Source organism: Galeopterus variegatus, unplaced genomic scaffold, assembly GCF_000696425.1.
Source record: "Galeopterus variegatus unplaced genomic scaffold, G_variegatus-3.0.2 Scaffold150, whole genome shotgun sequence".
Lineage (NCBI taxonomy): Eukaryota > Metazoa > Chordata > Mammalia > Dermoptera > Cynocephalidae > Galeopterus > Galeopterus variegatus.
In genome coordinates this window covers 888,361-914,993 of record NW_007726261.1, presented here as the reverse complement: position 1 = coordinate 914,993, position 26,633 = coordinate 888,361, and the positions used below count along the sequence as shown (strand labels likewise).

The window sequence follows — 26,633 nt, the reverse complement described above, 5'->3', positions numbered from 1 at the left end:
TCATGACTTTTCATGTATAAAGGTTTTTAATTTTTGATGAAGTACAATTTTTCCACCTGTTTTGTTGTTTGTTTTTAGTGTCCTGTTTAACAAACCATTGCTTAATCCAAGGTGATGAAGATTTATACCTATATTCCCTTATAAGAGTTTTATAGTTTATAGTTTTAGCTATAAAACTATAAAATATTGATCTATACATCTATATAATCCACAGATCTGTATGTCTATCCTTATGTTAGTAACACACTGTTTTGATTACTATAGTTTTATAGTAAGTTTTGAAATAAGGAAGCATGAGTTCTACAACTTTACTCTTCTTTTTCAAGATCGTTTTCCCTGTTCAGGGTCCCTGCAATTCTATATGAATTTTAGGATCAGCTTTTACATTTCTACAAAAAAGACAGTTGCAATTTTTTTTTTTTTTTTGTCTTTTGTCTTTTTTTCCGTGTCCGGCAACGGATCGCAACCCTCAGTGTTGCCCCCGTACCGGACCGGGGACCGGCAACGGGATCGCAAGCCTCGGTGTTGCTCCCGCGCCTCGCTCAGCCAGTGAGCGGGAGCCGGTCTGTACGTGGGATCCGAACCCTCAGACGGGAGCGCCGCCGCGCTTCCCAAGCGGCGCACTATCCAGTGCGCCGCCGGGCCGGCCCTCTCTTATGTCTTTACCACAGCCTGGGTCTGGGTGTAAGGATGACGAAAACATGGAGCAGAGGCCTAGCCAACCCAGGAAGGACATGTAGCACAAGTGTGACAGAAACTTATGCATTTTCTGTTCATGTCATTTTGGGGTTGTTTGTTATTACAGCATAACCCAGACTACTGTGACTAATATATCACATACCCCATTTTACAGACGTGAAAACTGAGGCTCAGAGAAGTAAAGCTCCTTGCCTAGGCCTGGAGAACATAGAAAGCTCTGGCCATTGCTCCTCAGCCTCTGAGGAATTATGATCCCCCTTCAAGGGAGTTGACTTAAGGTTTTCAATGGAAGACTTGTCCACATGCTCCCAGTTGGAAAACTCCAGGAACCAGGAAAACAGAGGTGTCTGTTGTACCTCTGGACCTCACAGACCAACAGTCCACCTCAAGACAGAGTAAAATTCATAGAGACCAAGTTCTTCAAACCAAATCTCAAGCCATGTGGAATTACAGACGTGGGAGAAAATACACGATGCAGTCTAACAACAGAACACAGAGTTAGAGAAGACGGAGGACGGAAATAAAATGGAAGTAATGAACAGACCAGAGTGAGTCCACGTGTAGGAACTCCTGCTGTAGAGTTTCCATGTAATACATTTCTATATAATCAATTAAAGGGAACTAGTAACTTTGGCTCAGATGCCTTGTGACCTAAGTAAAAAGGAAACAAAACCAATTACAATACCCACTTTGTCCACAAAATAACTAGAGACTGCTTAGAAGAAGCACAGCCGCTCCCAGCACTAGGACCTGTGAGGACTCGCTCCCAAGGATGCTCTGAAAGATGATGGGCATGTGATTTGGGGGTGTCTTCAGCAACACTCCTGCGGTAAGCAGCCTTCTACAACAGATCCCAGTGGTCTCTGTCTCCTGGTGTAAGGGATTACATGGGGATTTCACAGCCTTGTGTAATCCTGGAGTGTGGGCTGGCCTTCCTGACTTGTTATTGATAGACAGGCTTTGGCAGGAGACATGGGAGTTCACTTCCCAGATTAGATTGCAAAAGACCGTAACTCCTGTTTAGATGGACTCTCACTCTTCTGCTTTCTCAGCTTGCTTGATTTGGCGAAGGAAATGGCCACACTGGCAAGGCTCCAGGAGGCAAGAAGCTGAGCGTGGCCCCCAGCCAATGCCTGCAAGCAACTGAATCCCGCCGACAGCCACACGGTTGGCTTCCTTGACTGCAGCCTTGGAGAGACCCTGGGGAGAACCTGGAGAGAGGACTAGCTAAACTGCACTTAGATTCCAGAGCCACAGAAACTGTGAGGTGGTAAACAGCATTTTCCCAAATGCTGTCCCTGCCTCTAAGTTTGGGATAACTTGTCATGCAGAGACAGATAACTAGTACAATTCCTAAACAAATAGTGAGTTTGGTCACCTATTTCTGGTGCTGTCACAAATGAATCATTGGCATAATGCCTAATCAGTCCCAGTGATTCTGTGGGGGCTAAAACAATGGGGACTACAACTCTGATCCTTTGATAAAATCTCGAAGAGTTGTTTCCCAAACTTTAGCCCATCATGAGACACCATCATGATTCTTGCCCCATTCACATAACTCTCACGCTATTGTTTATTAACATTATTTTTAAAATCAACTCGTCCTTTTTACTCATAAAAATTAATTTAAAAAGAGGGCTGGCTGGTTAGCTCAGTTGGTTAGAGTGCAGTGCTATAACACCAAGGTCATGCGTTCAGATCCCCATACAGAACAGTTGTCAAAAAAAGAAAAGAAAGTATATTACTTTAGCAAATAGAAAGCCAACATCGCTGGAAGGCGGCTGAATCCAACGAAAGCAAAGCTTTATTAAATGCTAGCTGTTGGTGGTTCTCAACCCCAGCTGCTTCAGAATCACCAAACCAACCAGGGATGCCTGGACCCCACTCAAGATTCCCCTTTAGCTGATCTGAACTTGAGCCCTGGCATCAAGATGTCTAGAAGTTCTGGAGGAGTCTACTGCAGCCAGGTCTGAAAAGCTCTGATCTACATACAATGGCTGACCAGCATCACATTTGCTTTGTCAGGGGGTCTAGAAGTGTTAAAGACATGTTAACATCAACTTGAGACCACACCAGCACTGCCAAAGGAAAACTGAAAAGCACACACCTTCCCCTCCCTAGCAGAGTCCATGTTATTTAACACCTGATTCTTGAGCCATCTAAAATCATCCTTCCTATCACCAGGGCCACACGCCTCACTCTCCAGGAAACACAGATCCAAGAGCTGACACATGCATCTCTTTGGGAAAACCTCCATAGAAGTGATCTTTCAGAATAAAGAGATCCTGAGCAACAGACACTTGTAGGTTACTATCCCTGGGAGGGGTCTGGATTCCATCATCATAGCTCAGCTCTCTGGTGTCTCTTCCTTCAGACTACAGACAGTTTAGGTTCGGGGGACAGTGAGCAAGGCCCGTTCTCTGCATCGCTAAAGCCCAGGTCAGCACCCGGTACCGGGAGCATGCTACTAGCACCCAATGAATAAATAAACGAGGTGTCATCTGACTGGATCTTGGGGAATGGGCCAAACTCAGACCACCATCCAGAGGAGAGAAGGGATATCCAGAGGGGGGGCCCAGGGCAGAGGGGACAAGTCTCCACCAGCCAGCCCTTTCTCTTCCTCCAATTAAGCTCTGGCTTCTTCTGACAGCATCACTGAAGGCACAAGTCCTTTCTGTGACTGATGGATAATTTTATACTCAAATTGGAAACTGTAAATTGAGACATCAGGAAAATCAGGGCGGGTGACATATGACAGTTCCTTGTATTTGACAGCAAAAAAAAAAAAAAAAAAAGGAGAACAGCAGTGTTGACCATCTTGAGACAAATAAATTCACAGTCCCTTGTTGGTTTGTGGAGCTGGCACAGAGTGTTTAGTTTCAGTCAAATTCACTGAGTATTTTCTGGGCATCCATAGTCAGGATGCTACAGTGAGAAGTGAGAACTAACAGTCATTCATTCATTCGACAAATACTTAACACTCTCTATACCAGGGAGTGGGGGCACAACCAAATATAAAATGGACAAAGGGGGAGGCAGCAAATAAGTAACTATGCCAAGCGATGATAAGTGCTTGGCAGAAAAACAAAGCGAGGGCGGAGGTGCTGTTTTATCCAGGGTTATGACAAGGTGGTATCTCACACCTACTTTGGATGATTCAGAGGCATTATCTAATTTAATTTAAACCTCATACAACTCTTTGGTGAACTTTACAAGTTCCGTTTAAAGACTAGAACATGAAGATTCTGAAAAAGTAAGATGTAACCAACTCCATCACTTACTAGTCATGAGGACTTGGGGATGTTACCCATCTCATCTGTGCCTTAGTTTCCTCCTCTCTAAAATGCAGACAGGAGCACCTACCTCGTGGGCTTGCTACTACATGTGGAACACTTGGAATAGGATTTGGCACATGATAGTTGCTCAATAAAGGTTACCTGTTGTAGGTAGGAGTGTGAATGCCACTCCTACTTTTAAGGACTTATCTCATAAAGAAGCCAAAAGATACACCTGTGAAACTAGTGATGATAATATCATGACAAACTATGCTGATTTATAACACCCCTCCCCTGCCTAACAAACCCATCTTCCCAACCAACTTCTACTCATCCTTCAAAACTCAGCAAACATCTCCTCTTTGACACCTTCCATGACTTATCCCAACAGTTAATTAACCCCACCATGGTGCCACCTTTATACCTGACACTAACATACTTCCACTGCTTATTTATTCATTCATTCATTCAACAAATATGTACCAAGAGCCTACCACCTGCCAGACCTTCGTCATGCTCTCATTGCACTCAATGGAGAACATTCTGTGTTAAACTTCTTGGGGGCTGAGAAAATTAACTGGGTGTAGCTCAACAAAACAAATGAATTAATGAATAAACAAAGGCCAACGTAAGAACAGTACACAAAATGAGTGGTCCAGAGAGTAAATGGATTACAGCAATTTGGAGAAAGTTAATAAACAAAACATCAAAACTCAATATTGACAGGGCCACTAAAGGCATTCGCAAAGAATGAGCTAGCCCTTGAGGGATTGAGAAACTTTGGAAGGGTAAGAAGAAAGGAAGAACCAACACATATTTATAAATGGAGAAAGCAAAGTCTCAAAACAGTATAAATGAGCCCGTTTATGTTAAAAATAGAAAAGTGCATTACGTATGTATGTATGTATATGCCTGTCTATATGTAAATCCATTAAAAATATCTGGAAGGATGCATACCAAACTTTCTCTGGGAGAGGGACACTTGTTTTTTGTACTTCGTATAATTTGTGCATTATTTAAATTCTCTTCAACAATGTATTTTTATGTTATTTATGTAAATTGGAAAGACACTTTAAAGCACGTCTTCTCAAAGACAAAAGATAGAAGAGCAAAGCATCCCGAGCAGAAGCAGCAGCAGGAGCAATGCTGAGGGGCGGGACTGGGTAACGAAAGCAGCCAGCAGGAGGCAAGGACAAAGGCGAGAGTCAGGTCCTGCTTTGGCATCTGCCAGATTATTTCTAAAACAAAGCTGAAAATATCTGCACTGCATCAGGGCATTTGGGCCAACAGTGGGCTGCAGGCTTTGCTCTAACAAGGCAGGGTAGTGATTCTTGCTGGAGGCATGCATACTCACTCTGGCCAAGGCAGTGACACTCCAGGACAACATAAAGAAAAAGAAGGCCACTTTCCCAGAAAAGAAATGAAAATTTAAGGGTTCTGAGGTTCTTCTGACTTTATCAAAAGGCTTGGCCAAGTCAGATCCCAAATGCCTGGCTGGCAACAGCAGTTGTATATCAAATCCACAGGGTGTGGACGAGGCTCTCGGTTCTTGAGTATCTGGGAGAACACCATTCGAACTCTGGTCAACAAAATCATCTTCCTCAGAAACCAGAGCAGTAGCTCTGGAGACCTCATGGGCATGAAGGCCTGCAGCTCAGGAACCCTGGGTGGTGGGCAATGCCAAGATGGCACCCACCTCTCAATAAGAGGTCACTTCCAAAAGAACAAATCAAAGAGAGCCAATGGTTTGGTTTTTTGCAGTACATCAGAGCTCCCTTTACAAGATGCACCTGTTCCCATCTAATCATGTGACCTGCTAGTCTCCCAGAAGAGAGACAGCAACATATCTAGGCACAATCTGCTCTGGATCCCACAGACCAGCTGGCCAGGGAATCAAACTCCATGGAACATAAAACAAAAACAGCACTGCTTTTTAGTGATTATATAAATTCACTTCAAGGAAATGCAGAAGCCTCCAGGAATAAGCTGTAAGATACCCTTGATAGTGCTCGAAGTTACTTCCCAGCCCAGCAAGCCCCAATTAACGATGGTCCAAAAGAGAAGGAAGCAGAGATTGGCCTTTATTTTCTCAGAAAGATTTTTTTTAAAATAGGAAGAAATCTTTTTTTAAAAAATGTAGAAAGTCACATGGAACTGGTAGGGAAGGTATGACTAATCAGAAGATAATTCTATTAACATGGAGGAAAAAATTTATTAAATTAAGGAATAAGTACATATAACATATTTAGTTCGGTTTGTACAAGTATAGTCACATGGTTATTGTGCATCCTTGGAAATACAGGGTGTGTAAGTTTAGCAGAAATGGAATAAATTTAATTAGGATTCAGATGGATATGTCTTGGTTAGTAAGACTCACAAGGCACAGTTGAGACAGAATAGAAGAGGCTGGGAGATGTCACATTTTAAGAATAATGAAAATAAAATGAGTCAAGGACAGTGCCAGAGTCTCATCAAGTGGAAGAGAGGACCTGGCCCAGACCAGCTACTATACAAGTCCCATGCGGGTGCCCTAATCACAGGAACTTCTTTTTCATGCTAATAACAAACACCACATGGAGAAACCCACACGCCAGTAACACATACACTAGCCAAGAGCAAAGCAAGCCAGGGTCTTGAGGTTGTTACCTTGTGGACAAGGTGAGGGTGGAGACTGGGTGTGCTTTCCACGGAAGACAGAGATCAGAATGAACTTACTAAATGAGTAAGAGCAGGCCTTGCTTGTGCCAATAATGACTATCTCATGAGCTCAGGATTTTGACTAATCCAAATCTCTGCACATGGATCTGATGAAATCCAAAGAACAAAGAAGGAGCTCATTTCAGGAATAATTTGAGTGGTAAATAAAATGAGAACAGGGGCCTGTGAGCCCCAAGAGGATCTTGGCTACTGCTGCCCATCATTTCTCCTGCTGGTGGGGCTGTGAGCAGCCAACTCAAGCCAAGCATTCACCAACTACGCTGGAGAAGAGAAAAAAGGGAAAATGGAGGGGCCAGCGGGTGGGGAGTGCAGAGCACAGTCTGAGGTTGCCTCATAATCTTGGCTTAATTTTTCTCAGAACCAGTAGCAGGAAAGATCTCAGAGTTATCTGGTCTGGCCCTCTGTCTCCATGCCAAATCACTATGAAGTCAAACCACAGAGACACAAGTTGCACAAAACATATTCTAGACCTTGACCTCCTCAAGGGCAGAGACGGTATCTTCCATGTCTGTTCCATTTCCGCAGTGTAGACCATACTCTATAAAGCAGCCACACAAAACATGAGTGACTGACAGGCAGCATAAGCCAGTGTAGAAAACTCCTCCCTCAACTCACAGCTAAAGTTATTATGTAGCAAAAAGTTTATAAATCTTGATTATTTTGTACCTTGCCAATGCTTCCTATTTGCATCAACATGGGACCAGCTTTGAAACGAAGCTTGCACACACTGTATTCGCCAGTAAACGCAACTCTGATTTTAATGGAAATGTATTTTCAGAATTGTACACAGGTCAGCCTTGGGTAGCCAGGCTCCACCCACCCAATTCCTAAATTCCAGGCCCTCCAGGCTCTCCAGTGGAAATCGATTCCCATGGTAATGAGCAAGCCAGGCAAAGAGGCTGGAGTTTAACACGGGCACGTCAGAAAAGAAAGACCTGTGATCTCAGTAATCCCCAAAGCTCCAGGAAGCATCTGCATTAACACCAACCAGCATGTGATCACTTGGGGTGTTTGGCCATCAACAGAAAAACATGGCTGGACTCAAAGAAGGGCCTTTCTTCTCTGGTACTGAGAGGTTTAAAGTGGGTTCTACAAGCATCTTTCCAGATGATTTGGTGTCAAAAACTAGTATTTCTGAGTTAAGCCTCTATGTGAAATATATTTTTAGTAGCCTCTCTTAAATGGCACTTTTGAAAATAATCTCCTTCACGACAGTAGACAATTAAAACAAGGATGTCCAAGTGCCAAATTAAAAAGCCTCTTATAATTTGGAATGCGATGTTTAGGGCTGCAGTGGGACTGCAGACAATTTTGTACTTAATTATTAGATATTCGGCAAGTGCCACCCAACTGAAAAATATACTTCTTATTAAGTTTTCATACTTAAATAGCATCAGCCCTCAAATGAGATCACTCCCTCTGAAGGTTTTAAAGATACCAAGAAAGTCCCAGGAAGCATTGTATCTTAAAGTGAACCTTATTACAAAACTTGGGATGGGTTTTTTCCATCTATCTCATCCCTGAATTTTAAATTACTTGTCTTCCTCTCCCACCAGTTCAGTCATTTCAACAGGGGAGAGAAGTGTCCCATGGAAACACCAGGCAGCTCACAGTGAAAATGACCAGAAAGCCTCTGTCATCCAGCAAGACCAGAAAGTAGCTCTCTGTATAACCAAATGATCTGGTTAACAGTGTAGACACAGATCTTCCAGGTACATGGGCAGATTTACACGTCCTGTGCTCCATGAGGGATCACACGTGCCAGGCTCCAAGGAGAGGGAAATGAAGACACGGTCATTGTGTCAGGGAAGCTCTCAGTCCACAGTGGAAGCTGGAAAAGTCAACATACAAAGTGACAAAGCACAGTGGCAGATGCCACAGCACCAAGTGCCAGGGAAACAGATCAGGGACAGCCAACTGTCCCTGAGAGTGAGCAGGGGGAGCGTCTGCAAAGGCGGCTGTGTAAGTGGGGTCTGATGTAACCCACCTCACAGGGACCCCGCAGCACAAGACACAAAAGTCCTGCATGACAAAGAAGAGATGGAAAGGATTTGCTGTTTTTCAGGACAACTGCAACAACTAGCGATGGGCACTGTAAATGTTTATTAACTAGAGACAATGCATGGGGTTGGAGGGGACCGCCACAGAGAAAGAGGTTCAGGTATGAGGGAGACGCAGATGGAGAGACGGACAGGGAAAGAGACCAACACACACACAGGAAATTAGAGAGACAGAGATAAGGACAGACAGAGGCAAAGACAAAGAAAGGAGCAGAGAGAGAAAAAAACAAAGAGAGATAGGGAGAGAGAGACAGGAGATAGAGGGACAGGAAGAGAGAACACAAACAAAAGAAATGAAGAGAGGGAGAGACAGAGAGAGAGAGAACACGGAGAGCAGCACGACAAGCTACTCCTTGAGAACCATGTAAAAGAGGCTCCAAATGCCTGGGAAATGCAGTGCTATTTGGATCAAGACCCCGGCCAGGCTGGAGAGCAGGTGGGAGGCCAGTTGGACACGGTCTGAGTGCCCAGCCCACCACTCTCCCCCAGTGGACCGTGGGCAGGCCCACTGAACCCCAAGGCCACACTACGTCACCTCCTCTCCTCCAGGTCCTCTGGACCCTGAGCCAGGTCCAGCTTTGAAGGTCTCCCTGGTAGCTAGCATTTCAGCAACCTAACATGACATGCATCTCTGCCCCAGCTTTTCCAAACACATGGCTTGGAAAACAGTTCCATGAGCATCTTCTTAGAAAAGATGGTTCTTGGGGAAATAATTTTGGGAAATAATGAAATAATGCTTGCAATGACGTTCCTTAAGAAAACAGTATTGGGAAATGACCACTTGGAGAGGCAGGAGCACCCTCATGTGTGACCTTTGTGGGAAGTCCTACAGTAAAGATGATTATTGATCTATCTTTAATCCAATGTTTTTCAAGCTTATTCCATCATAAAACCCCTCTTTTTTTTTTCTTATATGCAACAACTTTGCATGGCCCTCTGAATCACTGTTCTGCTTCTGGAAAACTCCCTTCTCCAGATTCCAAGTTTCCAAAGAGCCCTTCTGACATCAAGACAAAGTAATCAGTATGCTTTTAAAAAAAAAATCTGATTTACAAAGTGAGAAGAGACAAGGAAAGGCAAGATTCACTCTGCAGGTAGGGAATGGGAACGTTCTAAAGCTTCACCATAGAGGAAACTGAATTTTTAAAACCTCCCAGAGCACTGTGCCTGAAGCATAACAGACATTCAATTTTGCTTGAAATTAAAAATATATATATATATAAAAAAGGAGAGTAAGCAGCGTGGCGGTATGGAAACAGAGTCCTGGCTTTGCATTCAGGTGCTGCCATGAAACTGCTCTGTACCTCAGTTTGCTCAGCAGAAAAATGGACCTAATAAGTAAATTATACAGGGTTGTTCAGAGGATGAAAGGATAAGAATGCACAGCAAACACCAAGCAAACAGCAAAGTGTAGTTCCTCACTAAACAGGCAAGGGAGGGGACAGAAGAGAGCAGTTGTTGGGGGGTGGGGGGACAAGCCATGGGGACTGATGCTTTGAGTCAGGGCAGTGAGTCCACAGACCTGAAGTCATACCAAGCCAGGCCATCTTTTCTGCTTAAGTGGAGGGGATCAGAAATGAGACTTAGGACAGAGAAACAGACCCACCAAAGGGGCAGAAAACAGGGGGATCCAACTTCTATTATATAAAGTGAGACCTTGTTTGTTTGCCCCATGGGAAGAAACTAGACTTTAATGGGTTGTTTTACCTTCAGCTTTTGCTGAGCTGTGGCTTTAATTGACCTTTACATCTTGCAGTCTTACAAGGTTCCACTTTCCTGTCTCTATTTATTATTCAAACTAGGAGCTGTTCTCCCAGAATGTAATCAAATTCTGCTAAAAGGTGTGTGTGTGCCGGGGGCGGGGGTACACCAAAGAAACAAAAAACTCCAGTATTCATTCACGTCTTACACCAGAGGGAAAAAAAAAATACTGAAGAGAGTCCTAAAAATACATTTAAAAAAAAATTCAACCCTAAATCCCAAACTCCTTCTCTTCAAAATAAGTGACTTAGCTTAAAAGTATATAAAAGATACAACTGAGAGGAAATTATCCCTGCTCCTTTTTTCTTAATTATCACTTGGTCTATGCAGTCATCCTCTGCTCTATGAAAATGAAGTTATCACATAGCAAATACGTACTGAGCACCTACTACATGCCAGACACAGTGCTAGGCACAGGGGATCAGAGATGAAAACGGGCCCTTATGTGTCTAGCAATGAGCAAACAGTTCACTGGCAGTATCCCACGGGACCTCCCAATATGCCCATTGCCATGTTTATTCCCACCTGATAGAAGAGGAAATCCGGGTCTTGAAATAAAGTACACCATCCTAACTCCTGAGTCACTCGCATGCTCTGGTGGGCTTAGAAGATGACTAATCCTCTGTCACTCTTAGACAGCCAGGCCAATGGGGAATGAAGGGAGAAGAGGCTGAGATTACCACAACAGATTCTTCTTACAATGAAAAGGAAGAGAAGGCTCCAGAACTGAAATTGAGCTGGAAACTGCCTCCTTCCTTCTGCCCTGGCTGGCTGACTCTGGGGAGATGACCAGAACAGGCCTGAGGCAGTGATGACAAGGTCAAGGGTGTCCCCTGGGCACCATGGTCCAAATGGCCACCTCTTCCCAACTGTTGTACCTGCTCCTTGCTTCTGGCTATCACAACCTGCCATCAGGAAAGGATCCAATTACAATTAGAGCTGCCTCTGTGAGAACGCCAGTCACTGTCCTGGAGGACATTCAGACCTGACCAAGAGGGAGCACGGCGTGGAAGAGAGAAAGGGGGCTTGTGAGTCACAGGGGCCCCGTGAAAAGGGGGTCTCCGCCACCTGCTATGGGATATTCATTCATCCATTCATTCACTCGGTGGGCCAACCCACACTGCTGAGCACCTCCCATGTGAATCACCGAGATTCGAAGGGAGCAGAAAGTGACATGGAACTTGCCCTCATGGAGGGTGGGGGCCAGATACTGATCAGTGACAAATGCAAAATTACATTAGGACAGAAGGGAGAGATACATATAAACATCATAGTCAACATGGAAAATCTGATGTTGTCATGGCACCAGGCAGGTTTCTTGAGGAAGGATGAGTTGATCTGGAGGAGTGAGGTAACTGGGCCCAGAGTGCTATTCCAGGCGGAGGGAACAGCAGGAGCGAAGGCCCTGAGCGGGAGGAAGTGAAGGGCAGGAGACCAGCACGTGGGAAGCACCCCGAGAAGTCCAGCGGCCTAAACCCTTCTGCATCTCAGCTGCCATATCTATAAAAGAGGATAAGACCTCTTTTGTGTGCCCAACACGTTGTTGGAGTAGCGAAGTTATGAGCTCCTGAAGGATGCTGGCCCTCAGAAAGGATTTTCCTGCAGCAGGTGAAAGAGGTTGGGAGGCGGTGGTAGTCGTTCCCAAAGCCCCCAAAATCCAGCGAGGGAAGATCTCTGGGTCTTCACCTAGCCTAACTGAGCCCCGTGCATTGCCAGACAATTTTCCAATCTGATTAAAGGATTTCACAAGGATGTTATTCCAACATTTTTTTGGCAAACAAAAATTAGAAACGATGCATATCCATCAACGGGGACCTGGTTAAATGAATTATGGTATTGCTAGTTCAAGGGCACACAGTGCAGTTCTTAAAAAGAACAACAGACCTACATGTAAAGTAAAATGAAAAGAACTCTAAAGTACATTGTTAAATGGGGGAGAGTGTTATACAGAACAATGAATGTGGCTGGCTACTAGTTATTAAAATGTACAGGCATGAGCAAGCGGCTTACTCAGGCATCACTGTCTCTGCAAAGGTAAGCCCAAGGCTGGTAACAGCTAGTGTCTCTAAGTAGGAAAATTAGGAAGCTAGAGGTAGGAAGAGATTTTGTTCATTGAATACCCTTTTTTTTTTTTTTTTTTTACTACATTTGGGCACGGGTATAATAAGATTAGTCAAGAGTTCAAAAAATTTGATACTTTTCAACTTTAAAAAAATAATCCAATCTTTTAAGTCAGACCCAGAAGCACCACTTCTAATCATGGGATTATGGGTGAGCCTCCGTTTCCTCTTCTGCAATATAGGGATCATAACAGTAACTACTGTTATGGTGGGTGAGGATTAATTGAAGTACTAGTGCTTGAAAGTATTTAGTCTAATTTTTGGAAGGTAATGGTTATTCAATAAATATTACCTATTAATATCAGCAGTTATTAATTTGTACTAGCTAGGTAGTTGTATTTTATTATTCACAATGAAAAAAATGCACTGAAGTTGCCCTTTGAAAATGTATCCGCAGTGACAGTAGTCACCTACCATTCTTTCAGCATAAAGGACATACAAGGACACCTACAGGGTCCAAACTGAACCTATATTAAGGAATGAGACCACTGCTCAGGTCTTGCTTATCTGCAAGGTCCCTCTCTAGCAAGACCAGCCTTGGAGTTGGGCAGGGACAGGGGAGAGACTTGCCTGTCCCCCAGACCTGCCCCACTCACACTGGGAACCAGGGGACAATACCAAGACTTCTCCCCTCAACCCTCCATCCTTTCTCACCTACAGGACGACAGACGCACTGAAAGGAGGAGCCAGATTAGACACTGCCCAAGTCTTTCATGTGGATCACAGCTGAGAAGGCCATACAGAGGGACCCCTGGGACCTTGCTCACAAGCGCAGTAGGTAATACAAGGGACCCCCTCCCATACCTGCTCCCCACAATTCCCTAGAGTTGGAGTAGCATGGGGAAAGACAATGGACTTTGTAATTAAATCTGAGTATGAATCCAGGCTCCACTACACATTCACTGAAAGACTTAGGGCCTCTCTGAACCTCAGTGAACCTGTAAAATGGAGATAATATCACCTCCCTAGAAGGGTTCTTAGTACACAACAGGTACTTCCTAAATGTGTCTCCCTCTTAGGGAAACCTGTAGCTTCCTAATTAAAGAAATGCACAAAGGCATGTACAAAGTCTTGGCATTGCTGCGAATCAGCGAAGCAAACTCAGAGACTACACTACTGGGCTTTCAACCTGGAGGGTCACATTCGCATGCTGGTGCCTCAGAAACAAATGGTGTCCAGTGCCAAAGGCACATCTGACAGTGCTTTCCCAGACCAACGTTTATGAGCCTCCAGATGGAAGGACACACCACCTCCTGTGAAGCCATCATGTCCAAAAACCAGACCTGAACTTCATCAAGCCTCTAGAGCTAATGCCCACCATAAAGGAAAGGCAAGGGACAGAGGAACGTGGTAAACATCACCATCGGGTTGCAGTCGGCAGAATCCTAACTGGGAAAATTTACAGTTCAACAGGCCAAGTTTCTTCAACAATAAGACAGGCAAGGGAAAGAGAGAGACATAGAGGGAGAATCCACAAATTAAAAGAGACTTAAGAGACATATTACCTAATTGCAGTTTGTGGACTTTATTAGGATCCAGACAAGTGCAAATAAATTGAAAAAATTTGAGATAATTGGAGAATATTGCACACTGACTGGACATGTGATGATGTTAAGAATTTTTTTAGGTGAGATGATGGTATTGTAAATATCTTTCAGAAATAAATATTGAAATATTTATAAATAAAAAAACATGATGGTTTGGATATGCATCCAAATAAACCTGAGCTGGGAAGGGTTTACACAGAATATGAAGCCAGAATGCCCCTGAGTTGATTATTCTTGATGCTGAGTGATGGGCACATGGGGTTTCATTACATGACTCCCTTTGATTTCATATGTTTGAAATTTTCCACTTTTATTAAAAGTAAGTGACTAAGCCATAGGTTGGGAGGGGAGGCCTATGAAATACATAACTGGAAAGGATATAGAAAGAACTGCTGCAAATCAGTAAGAAAAACAAATATAATCCAATAGAAAAATGGGCAAAGGCTATGAGAAGCAAGTCATAGATGTGGAAATGTGAGTGGGCAACAAGCAAATGATAAGATGGGCAGCCTCACTTGTGACTTGCGAAACATGAGTTAAAACCATCTCACAGGCAGGGACGTGAAAGTGTTGGCAGAACTCTTGCACACCGAGAGAGGAATTATAATTAGTTACTTTTACTTTAAAATAAGACAAAACCCAGTAAAGCTGAAGATATCATACCTAAAACTTGGCACTGACCTTAAGGAAACACTTATGAAATGGACCTAGGAAGTGGTAACAAATGGCTGCTAATATTGCAAAAAGAGAGACAGCAGACATTGCGTGTCTCTTGATGGAAAACACCACCCCAACAATAGAGTCATATTATCAGCAAAATTAAACCTGAACCCAAGCCTCTAAATGCCAATTTAAGGAAATACAGGAAACAGAGGAACAGATCAAATAACACTTCAGAGATGCAATCAGCACAATCTCAGTGGTGAAAAACCCTACAAGGCTAATGACTCAGTGTGTTCAAAATATAAATGGTAAGAAAAAAGAGAAAGAGATGAGGAAGGAGTTTAGACAGAAAGAAACATAAGACAGTAGTCAAATTCATAGAGACATAAAGTAGAATCATGGTTGCCAAGGGCTGGATGGAGGGGGGATTGGGAAGTTAGTGTTTAATGGATACAGAGTTGGGGAAGATGAAAAAGTTCTAGAGTTGGATGGTGGTGATGCCACTGAATTGTACACTTAAAAATGGTTAAAATGGTAAATTTTGTTGTGTATATTGTATGATTTTAAAAATTTAAAGAAAAAGAAACAGAAGAGACATAACCAATTATAATATGTGAACCTCATGTGGATCCTGAATCCAAAAAAAAAACAAAACTATAAAAAATTATGAGACAATTTGAAATTTGAACATTGACTGATATTTTATGATATAAAGGAATTACTGGCAATGGAGGGTTGATACCGATATCTTATGTTTTCTATTATTAGAAAGATATATTCTAAGATCTCTATAGATGAAATAATACCCGGTATTTGATTAGAATAATACAGAAGGAGGAAGCAGGTGCAGTTGACTTGAGACAAACTTGGCCAAGACTGATAATAGCTCAACTTCACGACGGACACATGAAAGTCCTTACCTACCTGCTTTTGGATACTGAGCCTTTTACATAGCAAAGAAGTTTTAAAATGAAGTTATTATATACAGGCACAAAAGGACATGTGTTAAAATGTTCATGGCATCATGGTTTACAATAGCAAAATACTGCAAACAACCTGTCAACAAACACACAATTGAACAAAAAAGTGTGGTTATATTTCATTCAACAGAGAACTATAAAGCCAAGAAAGCTAATGAACTAGATCAGCTGGTTCTCAACCAGGTGATTTTGTCCTCAGGGGCACATCTGGCAATGTCTAGAGACACTTGTGGTTCTCACAACCATGGGGAGTAAAGTTACCGGCCTCTAAGTGGTGAAAGCCAGAGATGCTACTAGACATCCTATGACGCACGGAACAGCCCCCACGACAAAGAACTGTATGGCCCAAAATAATATCCACGGTGCCGTGTCTGAGAAATCCTATACTAGATCAGTGTGGGATACTCCTCAAGGCATAATATCGAATTAAAAACAAGAAAGAAAAAAAAGTGGCAAACAGATATGTACAAGAAATACCATGTAGGTAAAAGTTAAGAACACAAATCCAAGACTGTTTTACTGCTCGTGGAAATTTATCTGCATTATAAAGCGTAGTAAGACTATGGAGGCGAAGGCTATATGCCAATTTCAGAATATGGATTACTAGAGGGAGGAGCATGAAATGTTTCCTTAATAGAATTTGTAACTTGAAAAAAATTCATTCTACCCCCTTCCATCCAAACAAAAGCAAACGTGGTAGAGATTAATGTGGGTAAAATCTGGATGGTGGGTACACGGATGCTCACTCTTTTAGTCTCCTTGCTTTTCTATACCCTTGATATTGCTAACAATGAACAAGCGGAACAGTGGGGCTGTAAGCAGCAGCAGAGGCCAAGTGGACAGACAGGAGGGTCCAGATCTTCAGGTGGGAGTACTCACCGGCCCTCGGAGATCGATGAGCTCCTGCCTCATCTGGGACACGAGGGCTTCCTTGGCCACCAGGGCCCTGTGCAGGCGCTCGTTGAACTCGATCAGCTCACCGTGCATCTCTGCCACCTGGAACACACAAGCACCAAACAGTGAGGCTCAGGGGCAGACCCTCCCCAGTGACATGTCCCACCCCCTCTGGACCCTCCTTCCTGCCCTGTCAGCAAGGCATAGGCAGGTTGTTGAAGCTGGACTCGATGACACTGCTTACCTATGCACCATGCAAATCCACCTGTAAATGAACACATTTTGACTTGCTTGATCTTAACACTTTGGAGTCAACACGCCACAGTTTATGGTCAGAATATGATAGTATCAGGTCATTTTTGAATCTCAGGCTTTTATTCTTGTGATGAACACTTTTCTAGGAAAGGCTTTTGTTCTAATCTGAATTGTACCCGTCAAGAATTTCTCTGCTAATGGCACAAGGAGAATAACTCCAACCACTCTGTTCATCGGGTCTTTGGTTGTGATAAGTTTGAAAACAGAACCAGAGCCTTATTAAGGACAGTGGCGATAATGTCACTGTTTATTCTGCGTCAGGATAAATCCTTCCCATGCACTCCTTGTGGCTTCACCACACTAGCTCTGAGGCCATATTATTATTCCCACCTGGCAGAAGGAAAAACAGTACCTAGGTGTTTAAGGAGCTTGTTCAAGGTCATACAGCTAACCAAGGACGACTCCGGAGCTCTGTCTATGTGCTGTGATCCTACCACTGTACTAAGATGCAATCCAGTCAGATGCAATCCAGGCCTGCTGTGAGCCATGGAATTTTTCCAAGTTGAATTATTCAATACACTTGGCTGATCCCAAATAAATAAAAACAGAGGTGGCTATAAGGTAGTCCATAACCAATGTACAGACTACTCAACTACAGTTTATTCAAACATTTTGGAGAAAAGTGAGATGTAATCCTGCCATGCTCTGCAAGAATCCTGAATGAAGAATCTTGCAAGCATCTTAAAGAGAAACACCCAGAATGCAAGATCAAGCAGACCCTCACCCCAAGAGATCACCTCTCCTGTATCCCAGACTTCACCTAAGCACTAACCATACCATATGCAATACATACATAACATCGGTTCATATGTAATAAGTACTTTACAGGAGACATAAAAGATACTGTCAGAATACAGAAGGGATATAAGAAGAAGCTTTGTGGGAAAAAGTTTGCTAGCCTGAGTCCTGGTACATCAGGAGGAATGAAATGGAAGCCTCCTTTTTTGTTGTCCTTATATAAAGGGTAAAAGGCATATAAGGAAATGCACCCAGATACCAGCAGTAGCCAAGGGTAGGTTTTCTCCTCATTCTTTCTGCTTTTCCTTACTTATGTTTCCTAATGAGCACTCCTTCATTTATCAGTGAGAGAAAACACTTAGACTCTTTCATGAATTAAGATTCTTTACCCGAAATAAAAGGGAGCCATTGTGTAATCAACATAAAATTTATCAGGTTCCTAATTGTAATCTTGATGCTTCCATTAACTTGCTCTGTGAATGCCACTCAAATGGCATCCCCTCTACCCCTGAGGAGCCCATCTCTCGCAAACCAGTGTGAAATACTAAGTGCAAATGGCACAAAAGGTACAGCAAGAAGCATGCAATTAACAAAAGGAGAGTAAGTCACACTGAGCCTTTTACCAGCCTTTTTCTTTGTACAGACCTAAAATTAATATTCCCCAGTTGCATTATTCCTTTTGTAAAAGAAAAGCTTAAAGTTGATCTTCTTTTGGCTCTTAACAAACAAATACAATATTGCTAACGTAATGCCTGTGCGAATCCTCCACATGTGAACCACATAAACCTCCCATGAGCTTTCTCAGGGTTGTGGATCAATTTACCATACAATAAGCAGGAAATACACAGCTGCCAATATTACTGCTAAATACCTGATAATGTACCCCCACAAAATGCGAGGCTTCAAATAAATGCCACTGTCATTTCCAAAGCAAAGCAGATTTTGCATTTTGTTTTTGTTTTGTTTTACAGTGGGAGCCAGAGTGTTACGACAATTTTCCATAAATGCATAAAACATCAATATATTCCAGATTCACATAATACTGATCAGGAGCTGTCAAAACCCTGGCTCTCTTTTGCAAGCAGAAGAGTGACTTGACCACATCAGAGAAACATTTTATTTCACTAGGGAATGGGGGAAGAAAAAAAAATCCAATGGAACTAAAAAGACAAGATTTGACAAAATAATTTTCGGCAACCATTAAAACTATGATGTTCACTGTTACTCAGCTAACCTCTGAAACTCTAAATTTTTATATTACATATCCCTACATATATAAACAGTCATTGATATAAACAGCTTGCATCTTACATAAACCACAGAGCTTACTGTTCCTCGAATAATTATTTCCAAATTCTAGTTTAACTAGAAACAAATTCAAGACTCAGAGACAGCCTCAGAAGAGGAATGTGAGATCACAAACAGCTCCCATTATCATAAAAATAAAAGTAGGCTGCACCACCAGTGCTTCTTGGAATTTTCATTAGGCTTTGAGGGCACTTACAGGTCTCATCTGACCTTCCTATTTTCAATAGCCAAGGAGAATGGCAAAGAACAGGATAGGGAGAGAAGAGATACCCAGCAGTCCATCCTGCCCCAAGCAGGCAGAGTCATCTTCCCAAAGTAACATCTGCTATCGTCACCTGCTGTTTAATACCTTCAGTGCTTCCACTGCCCTGAGGATAAAATCCAGTCTCCTTCAAGCTGTGGCCCCAGCTTCTATCCAACCCCATCTCTCCCTCTTGGAGTCTCACTAACATCACTCAACCCCACAGGTCTTCTCTGTCCTATAAACACGCTGAGCTCTAGGAGGTATGTCTAGCAGAAGAAGCTGCAGGTACAAAGGTGGGCACCAGAGGTTGGCAGTGAGGCAGCTGAGAGAGGGGGTTAAGGTCTCAGGCTTGGGTGCAAGACAGGCCTGGGCGGGATCAGTTATCGACAATGTGCTCTGGTGCCCACCTTAACACCTTTTCACCTTTAAAGACATTTCATCTCCAGCAGCCTGGGGGCTGGCCAGTTAGCTCAGCTGGTTAGAGAGTGATCTTGTAACACCAAGGTCAAGGGTTCAGTTCCCCATACTGGCCAGCCACCAAAAAAAAGATATAAAATGGGGATTAAAAACCATACCCACCTGACCAGGCCACCGTGCAGATGACATGAGATGCTTCACTAAGCAGGCCTGGCAGCATGTCTGGGGCATGGTAAGTGCTCAGTGAACGAGAGCCAGTTTTACATGATATTGGATCATGTAGGGAGACATGGAGGCAACAGATAGGTGGGTCTCCAGAGACCGTATGGAAAAGAACCACAATGAGCCATGCCAAGGAGCTTAGACAGCTGTGAGCAAAGACTCGTTCTCCCCCAAAGTGAGACATCACAGAGCCGCTAACCATCTGCCAGGCATGGCACTGGGTACTGATGGGGACAGGCGAGTCACACAGTTCATATCCTTTGACATTTGGTCAAACTATGATAAAGCAACTTGAAGGGAAGACAGGGTGTCAGAGAAGACCTCTCCAAGAGACAGCGTTCAGGAGTCACTTACCTAATGGGCCTCGGTACATGCCAGGTATCCTCCCATGGCAGATCTATGCCCTAAATCTCCACTAGGCACTCGCAGTGTTCTGGAGCCATCAATGCTCATGCCAGTTTGGGAGTCTGACATGTTTCTTTCTACTCTCAGTTATTATAGTCCATGGAAATAAATTGAAGGCAGTTAAGGAGGAGGTGCCATCTGACAACACTAATGACAGTAACAAATCAAAAGCAAGTACCAGGTGCAGATACAATAACCAGGGCTGATGCAACTCCAAATGCAGCCCAACGTGGGCCTAGGATCAGGAATGGAGCCCGGATCCTCTTAAATGTCCAAGGAGAACACCTGGCTAGTAAAAGCTGTAGTCCCTAAGTCATGCCTGGAAGGAACACAACTTAATCAATCAGGTGCAAAGGCAAAATCACCATTTGGGTTTCATCCTTCAGGCTGGAGAGAAGGTAGGCAGATTTGAGAAGTTTAAGTAACAAGGCTGTTTGGCAACATCTATCAAATTTTTAAAATTACTCGCCTTTGGCTTGCAAATCACTGCTGGGCACTTATCCTTCCTCTCTACTTGCATATGGGCTCAAAGCACGAATTTAGCTCCAAATGGCTGGAACCTGCCAAATGCCTATCCAAAAGTGACTGGTTAAATATCCCAGGATTCTGCTACTCTCTCCTACAGACTCCCTTGCGGCAGATAGCACTAATCAATCACCGCACCCCTTCCTTGAGAAAACTCTTAGGCAGCCATAACCAATCAAACAGTGTACTGGCCTACAAGATGACATCTATTTTGTAGTCCTGGACTAAAAGATGGGGGGAAATGTCATCAAGAAGGTGACATTTAAGTCAAGCTTTGGAAGATGATGTCTTTTGGGGCTTCAGGAGACTGAGTAATTCTTTCCAGGTGGAGTATAAGAGAAAATGATCTCCAAAAATAATGTGGCTGTGAAAAAGCTTTTAAGTCTGTGAAAATCCCAGAAATTATCATAATTACCTGCCAAATCACGAAAAGATTATAAATTTAAAAAAAAACAAACGCCTCTGGTATTTCCTTTCATATCAGAATGTTCTATCTAATCACATTCAAGTAAATCATGCTTCATCCTCCTTCAGCTAACAAATTAGACATTTCTTGATTAATTAGATCAAGACAGCACCCCCAAATTTCAATAGCAGCTGAGGCTCTTTTGGTCACATACCCAAACTCCCCAAGAATGTTCACTGAGATGCTTCAGAATCTGAGTTTTATAAAACTCACAAACCGTGTTTTGGCCCCGTTTACACTGGCTGTGGGGAGGGAGCTGCAACTTCTTCCTGTGATGACTGTATTGCACCTGCCTAGTTAAAAATGAACCTAGGCAGTGCCCACTTTGCCTTAACACACTTTTGAGCACTAACTACATGCCAGGCCTCTTATAGGCATTAGGTACACCAGCTCATGTAATCCTTGCAAACTTCCTGCAGGGGGAGGGAGGACACACATTCTTTACAGAAAAGGCTATTGAGGCTCAGAACGGTTAGGTTTTAAGTCTAAGGTGTCAGGGTCAGAAAGTGACAGAGCGGGGATTGGAACCTATGTCCAGATAGCCCTACTATCTGTGCTCTTTGCACCCCATCTTGGGGTGTGGTAGAAAGCTGAGCCCTTTAGTGATTAAGAAAGATAAATGTGTCCTGCAGAGTAGAGGGAAGTAACATGGTATGGACCAGAGGCTCCCAACCCAAGTTGATTAGTCACTTGGAGGGCTTCTGAAAAAAGGAGATTTGGGGGCCTCAGAAATTCCAGTTCAGTGGACTCGGGGAGATGAATCTAAAGAAGTACTTTTTAAAGGCCCCAGTGACTGTCATAATCCATGAGGATTGGTAACTACTGGCAAGACAAGGGGAGGCATTTCAGACTTAGCCTTGAATTGCAGTTGGGCCATTCCCTAGCAGTAGAAACACAGCTTTTCAGCTCATCCTTTATACAACAGGGGTGTCGCAGAAGCTCTTCCACATGCCAGCTGTCGACCTCCACTCTCACTGATATGAACAAAGCCACTGATATGAACAAAGCAAGAGAAAAACTGCATGACCCCTGCCTGCCAACAACAGATGGCAGTAACTGTCATGTGCAGGGCTGTGCCTATCAGTAACAGCACAGCAAATGAGTCTACAATAGTGCTGAGTGATAGGTGGCCCACGAACTGGTACCGGTATGGGAACTGTCTGCTACCAGTCGAAGAGAAGAGCAGAAATTGAAAGTAAGCATTCAGAAATGTTTAAAGCGATTTCATTTTACTATAAAACCCAGGAATTTCACACTTCTACTAGACTTTTTTTTTTTAAACAAAAGTATCAGTCTGCAATGAATTGCAAATTTTTTTTAAAAAAGGGGTTCTTCACAGTTTGAAAGCACTTATGTACATAACACATATGCTGTGTTTGAAGTAACATCCTGCATTATTATGAAAAACAATGATGAATAGTAAGGACAGTGATGTGGATTGTGTCCCAAGTCTTATGTATTAGTAGCTTGATCCCCACAGTGACTGTTGAGAGGATGGGAAATCCTGTTATGATGACTGAAAGGTGGGGCCTTGAAGAGGTGATTAGATTATGCAGACCATGACTAAAGAATGGATTGAACATGGTGGTCAGGGGCGTGGTTCTGAGGGCTTTGAAAAGGTGAGTGCATGAGGAGCTGTCTCTCTCTGCCCTGCCATTTTTGGCCATGTGAGACCTGGGGGTCACTGTTGCCACCACCAAGGCCCTCACGAGCTGTTCCCCTGGACTTTGGACTTCCCAGCCTCTGAACTGGAAGGAATAAATTTCGTTTTCTTATAAATCACCCAGTTCGGGTATTTCTGTTATAAGCAACAGAAACAGACTAATACAGATAGGCAGTAAGGATGAAAAAAGAAAACCAAAATACAGACATCTTTGGAAAAAATTTAAGAGAATTGAAAAGAAAAATAAGACAAAAACATTGTTATCAACATCTGTCATTCTTTTAGCTGCATTTACATTGTTTTCTTGCAGTGTCAATTTAGCCTTGAAAACTAAGAAAATAGGGAACGTTAACCGTAATAATGTGTGTCCAGACCTAGCTCAGAACACAGAGAGTCCTCAAGAAATTATAGTTGCCATCACTCTCTTCGACTCCACACTGTGGAACCTTCTGCACAGTTACCTTACCATGCCTGTTTACCAGAGGAAGAAGGTGAGGCTCGGAACTGAGTAACAGTCCAGGGTTCATGAGTGACGGTGATATCTGAATCCCAGTTAGTAAAGCTCCAAAGCCCATGCTCTTTCAGTCACGTGGCCCTTCAGGCAACAAATAAATAGCTGAGGAAGAGAAATACTGCTCCCCCTTGAGAGCTCAGGAAGGCAAGTGACCTAAGGCCATACAGTTTATTCTCTAACGGGGACACACCTGGGGACCAGGTTTCCTGCTTTTAAATCCAGCACTTTCTGCTCCTCCACTGGGGGCCATTAGACCCTCAAAGGAGATGAGAACTGGGTAAATAAGTTGTACACTGAGTTTCTCCCTCCACCTAAGGGGCAATGGTGATGGGGGGGGCAGCCTCAGGGAGCGTTCACTCTGCACCAAGAATGTTCCACGTACTCTCCATGCAGTACTTCATCTGAATCCTACTGCTCCCCTAGCAGGTAAGTGCTGTTACTGTCCCTAGTTTTGCAGCTGAGGAAACTGAGGCACAGAAAGAGTAAGCAACTTGCCCAAGGCCACATGGGAAGCAAGCAGCAGAACTAGCATTCAAATTCCTGAGTCCATGTTCTTGGCCACACTCCTCTATCCTGTCCCCTCAGCACACACCATCACCATGATGCTGAGCTGGTGTCTCATGATACCAGCGGAAAAGCAGAGGATGGGGGAGAGGTGACAAACACGAGAACAAGGACTGAGAGCATCAGCAAAAGTAAGGCATACATGTGCATGCACACACGCACACACACATGCCTGTAGCCCACGAAAAGGCACCGCCAACCCTACCGTGAATGGCCGTCATCAGCAGGCAGAGGGAGAAGACGACCTGGGCTCTGGCAGCACGCTTTGCCCTCTGAGCAACCTGAGACCAAGGACCCTAGCAGTTAGGGAAGGAGCACGCAGAGTAAGCAAGAACCCTGGCAAAGGTGGGGCCTACTGTGAAACCCTGTGCCCAAAGAAGACTCCCAGAGAAGATTCTGGGAGCTCCCCAGCAGCCAGGATGAGCCTTTCCCAAAGTGGTTCTTGCTTCCTGTGAAGGCATTTGGGAAACTAGTTTTTAAATGAAAATCCCAACATGAGGACATTTTGAGAGACTATCAGATATCACTTCTGGATGTTCCAGATCAAGGAGCCTTCCGAGGAGGGGAGACTCCAATGGGGTATAAGAAACTCAAGGCACAATGAGGTCAAATCCAGGTCCTGACTACTCACTGCTGCATGACCTTCAGTAAATAATTGCACATCTGTGATTCTTGGTACAGGTTGAGTATTCCTAATCCGAAATCCAGAATCCAAATGCTCCTAAATCTGAAACTTTATGAGTGCCAGCATGATGCTTGAAGGAAATGCTCACTGGAGCATTTTGGATTTTCAGATGAGGGATATTCAACTGGTATGTATTCTGCAAATATTCCAAAATCCAAAAAAAATCTGAACTCTGAAACACTTGTGGTCCCAAGCATTTTGGATAAAGGATACTCAACTTGTATCTTACTTGTAACATGGGGATACAGGTTTGTCAGGTTTGTACAGGTTTGTCATGAGGTACAAGGAATCACAGAGTTCAGGTGGTTACCCAGTACCTGCCACAGTGAATGGCATATATATAATATAACGAGCACTTTCTATGGGTCAGACAGTGTTCTAAGGGCTTTACACATGTGTGCGCACTACAAGCCTGGGAGATGGAGATTTTCCCCATTTACACATGAGGAAAACCAAGGCTCAGAGAGGTGGGGTGAATGTTCAAAGTCATGCAGTCTGCAAGGAGAGGGGCAGTCTGTCTCCAGAGCTCACAGTCCTGTGCCTCCCATCTTTTGAATCTCTCCAGTTTCTTTCTTCCTTCTAGTCCACCTTTTGCTTTGGTTCTGCTGTGTGTAGGACTGACCCCAGGAGGTTGTTCAGGCTTGCCCTAATGAGGCAGGAGCTCTGATATTTCAGGACAGATCATCCTCCACATCACATCAGGAAGCCCCCAAGCGACAAGCTCAACCAAAGCTATGAGGCAGAGCCATCCTGAGGTGCCACCGAGATAGTGCTGTGTGGGCTCTGCCTGCAGAGCCACTAACATAAGTAGAGGCTTGTAAGTAAACCTGGTGATGACTTCACATTTAAAAGACTCCCTTAATCTGTAACAAGCCCCTCTGTGCTCAGAACACTGCGCTTAAGAGAGGTAATACTTAAAAACATTTGGCTGGGATTACAGCTTAATGGGGGAAAACAGCCAGCACTAACAACAGCTCAATTAATAATGGGAGGCCTCTGAGAAACAGATGTTTAGGTAACTGTTCCAGCTCTGCCAGCCCCGAATGCTGGTCCTCATTTCTCCTGACGTGGCTTTTCAGAGAATATACAAGCTCACTATGGAGGAAGGCCGCACAGAACAGCATCTGCTAACAGCCCAGGCAACACCTCTTTCCTCCTGCCTCTTACTAATGGCCCTTAGAGCACAGAGGCAGAATATACAGAAATGACAACATTAAAATAGCAGCCAGCACCTTCTTGGTGGTTATTTGAGACACATGAGAAAAGACAGGAGAAAAAAAAGAGCAAAAGCAAAACCATGAGTTCCAGCCCTCTGCTGAAAGATGAATTCACTTAAGAACAATGCGAGGGGCATTTATGCAGCTGTGAGGGTTTCTAAGCAGGTTCCCATCAATTCTCACCTGTCCTGTTAGCACATTACCAGGAGAGGTCGCACAGCATAGTGGTTAAGGCCAGGCAGCCTGAGATTAAAACACACCTTCCCCCTTCCTAGATATGACTTTGGGCAACTTATTTTCACCTCTCTGGGCCTCAGTTTCTTATCCATAAAATTGCATTAATAACAATGCAAATTTCACAGGGCTTTTGTGAGGTTAAATAAGTTAATACATATGAAGTGCTTAACTTAGGGGTTGGCATCACAAAGTACTCCATAAATGGTAGCCTTCTTATCCCACTAAACAGGCACCACTAGAAACATCCAGTGTCACTGGTCCTGTGGAACCTACATCATTAATCTCTCTCAGATCTGGCCCCTCCTCCATGCCTGCTGCCAAATCTTGGTTTGGAAATGACCCATTCTCCCACCTAGACAAACACCACAGCCTTCTTGCTGCCTCCCTGCCCCCCCA

General features: G+C 43.7%; 1 protein-coding gene across 1 annotated transcript in view; it reads right to left on the bottom strand.

Annotated features, from left to right (window-relative positions):
• The window catches only part of LOC103607302 (sorting nexin-29), a gene marked incomplete at its 3' end in the record, with an annotated part of 379,169 nt that overhangs the window by 19,878 nt on the left and 332,658 nt on the right, over positions 1–26,633 (bottom strand). The window contains exon 16 of the mRNA XM_008591823.1: positions 16,703–16,819. Within this exon, the coding sequence (XP_008590045.1) occupies positions 16,703–16,819 (117 nt within the window). The remainder of the gene's footprint in view (positions 1–16,702; positions 16,820–26,633) is intronic.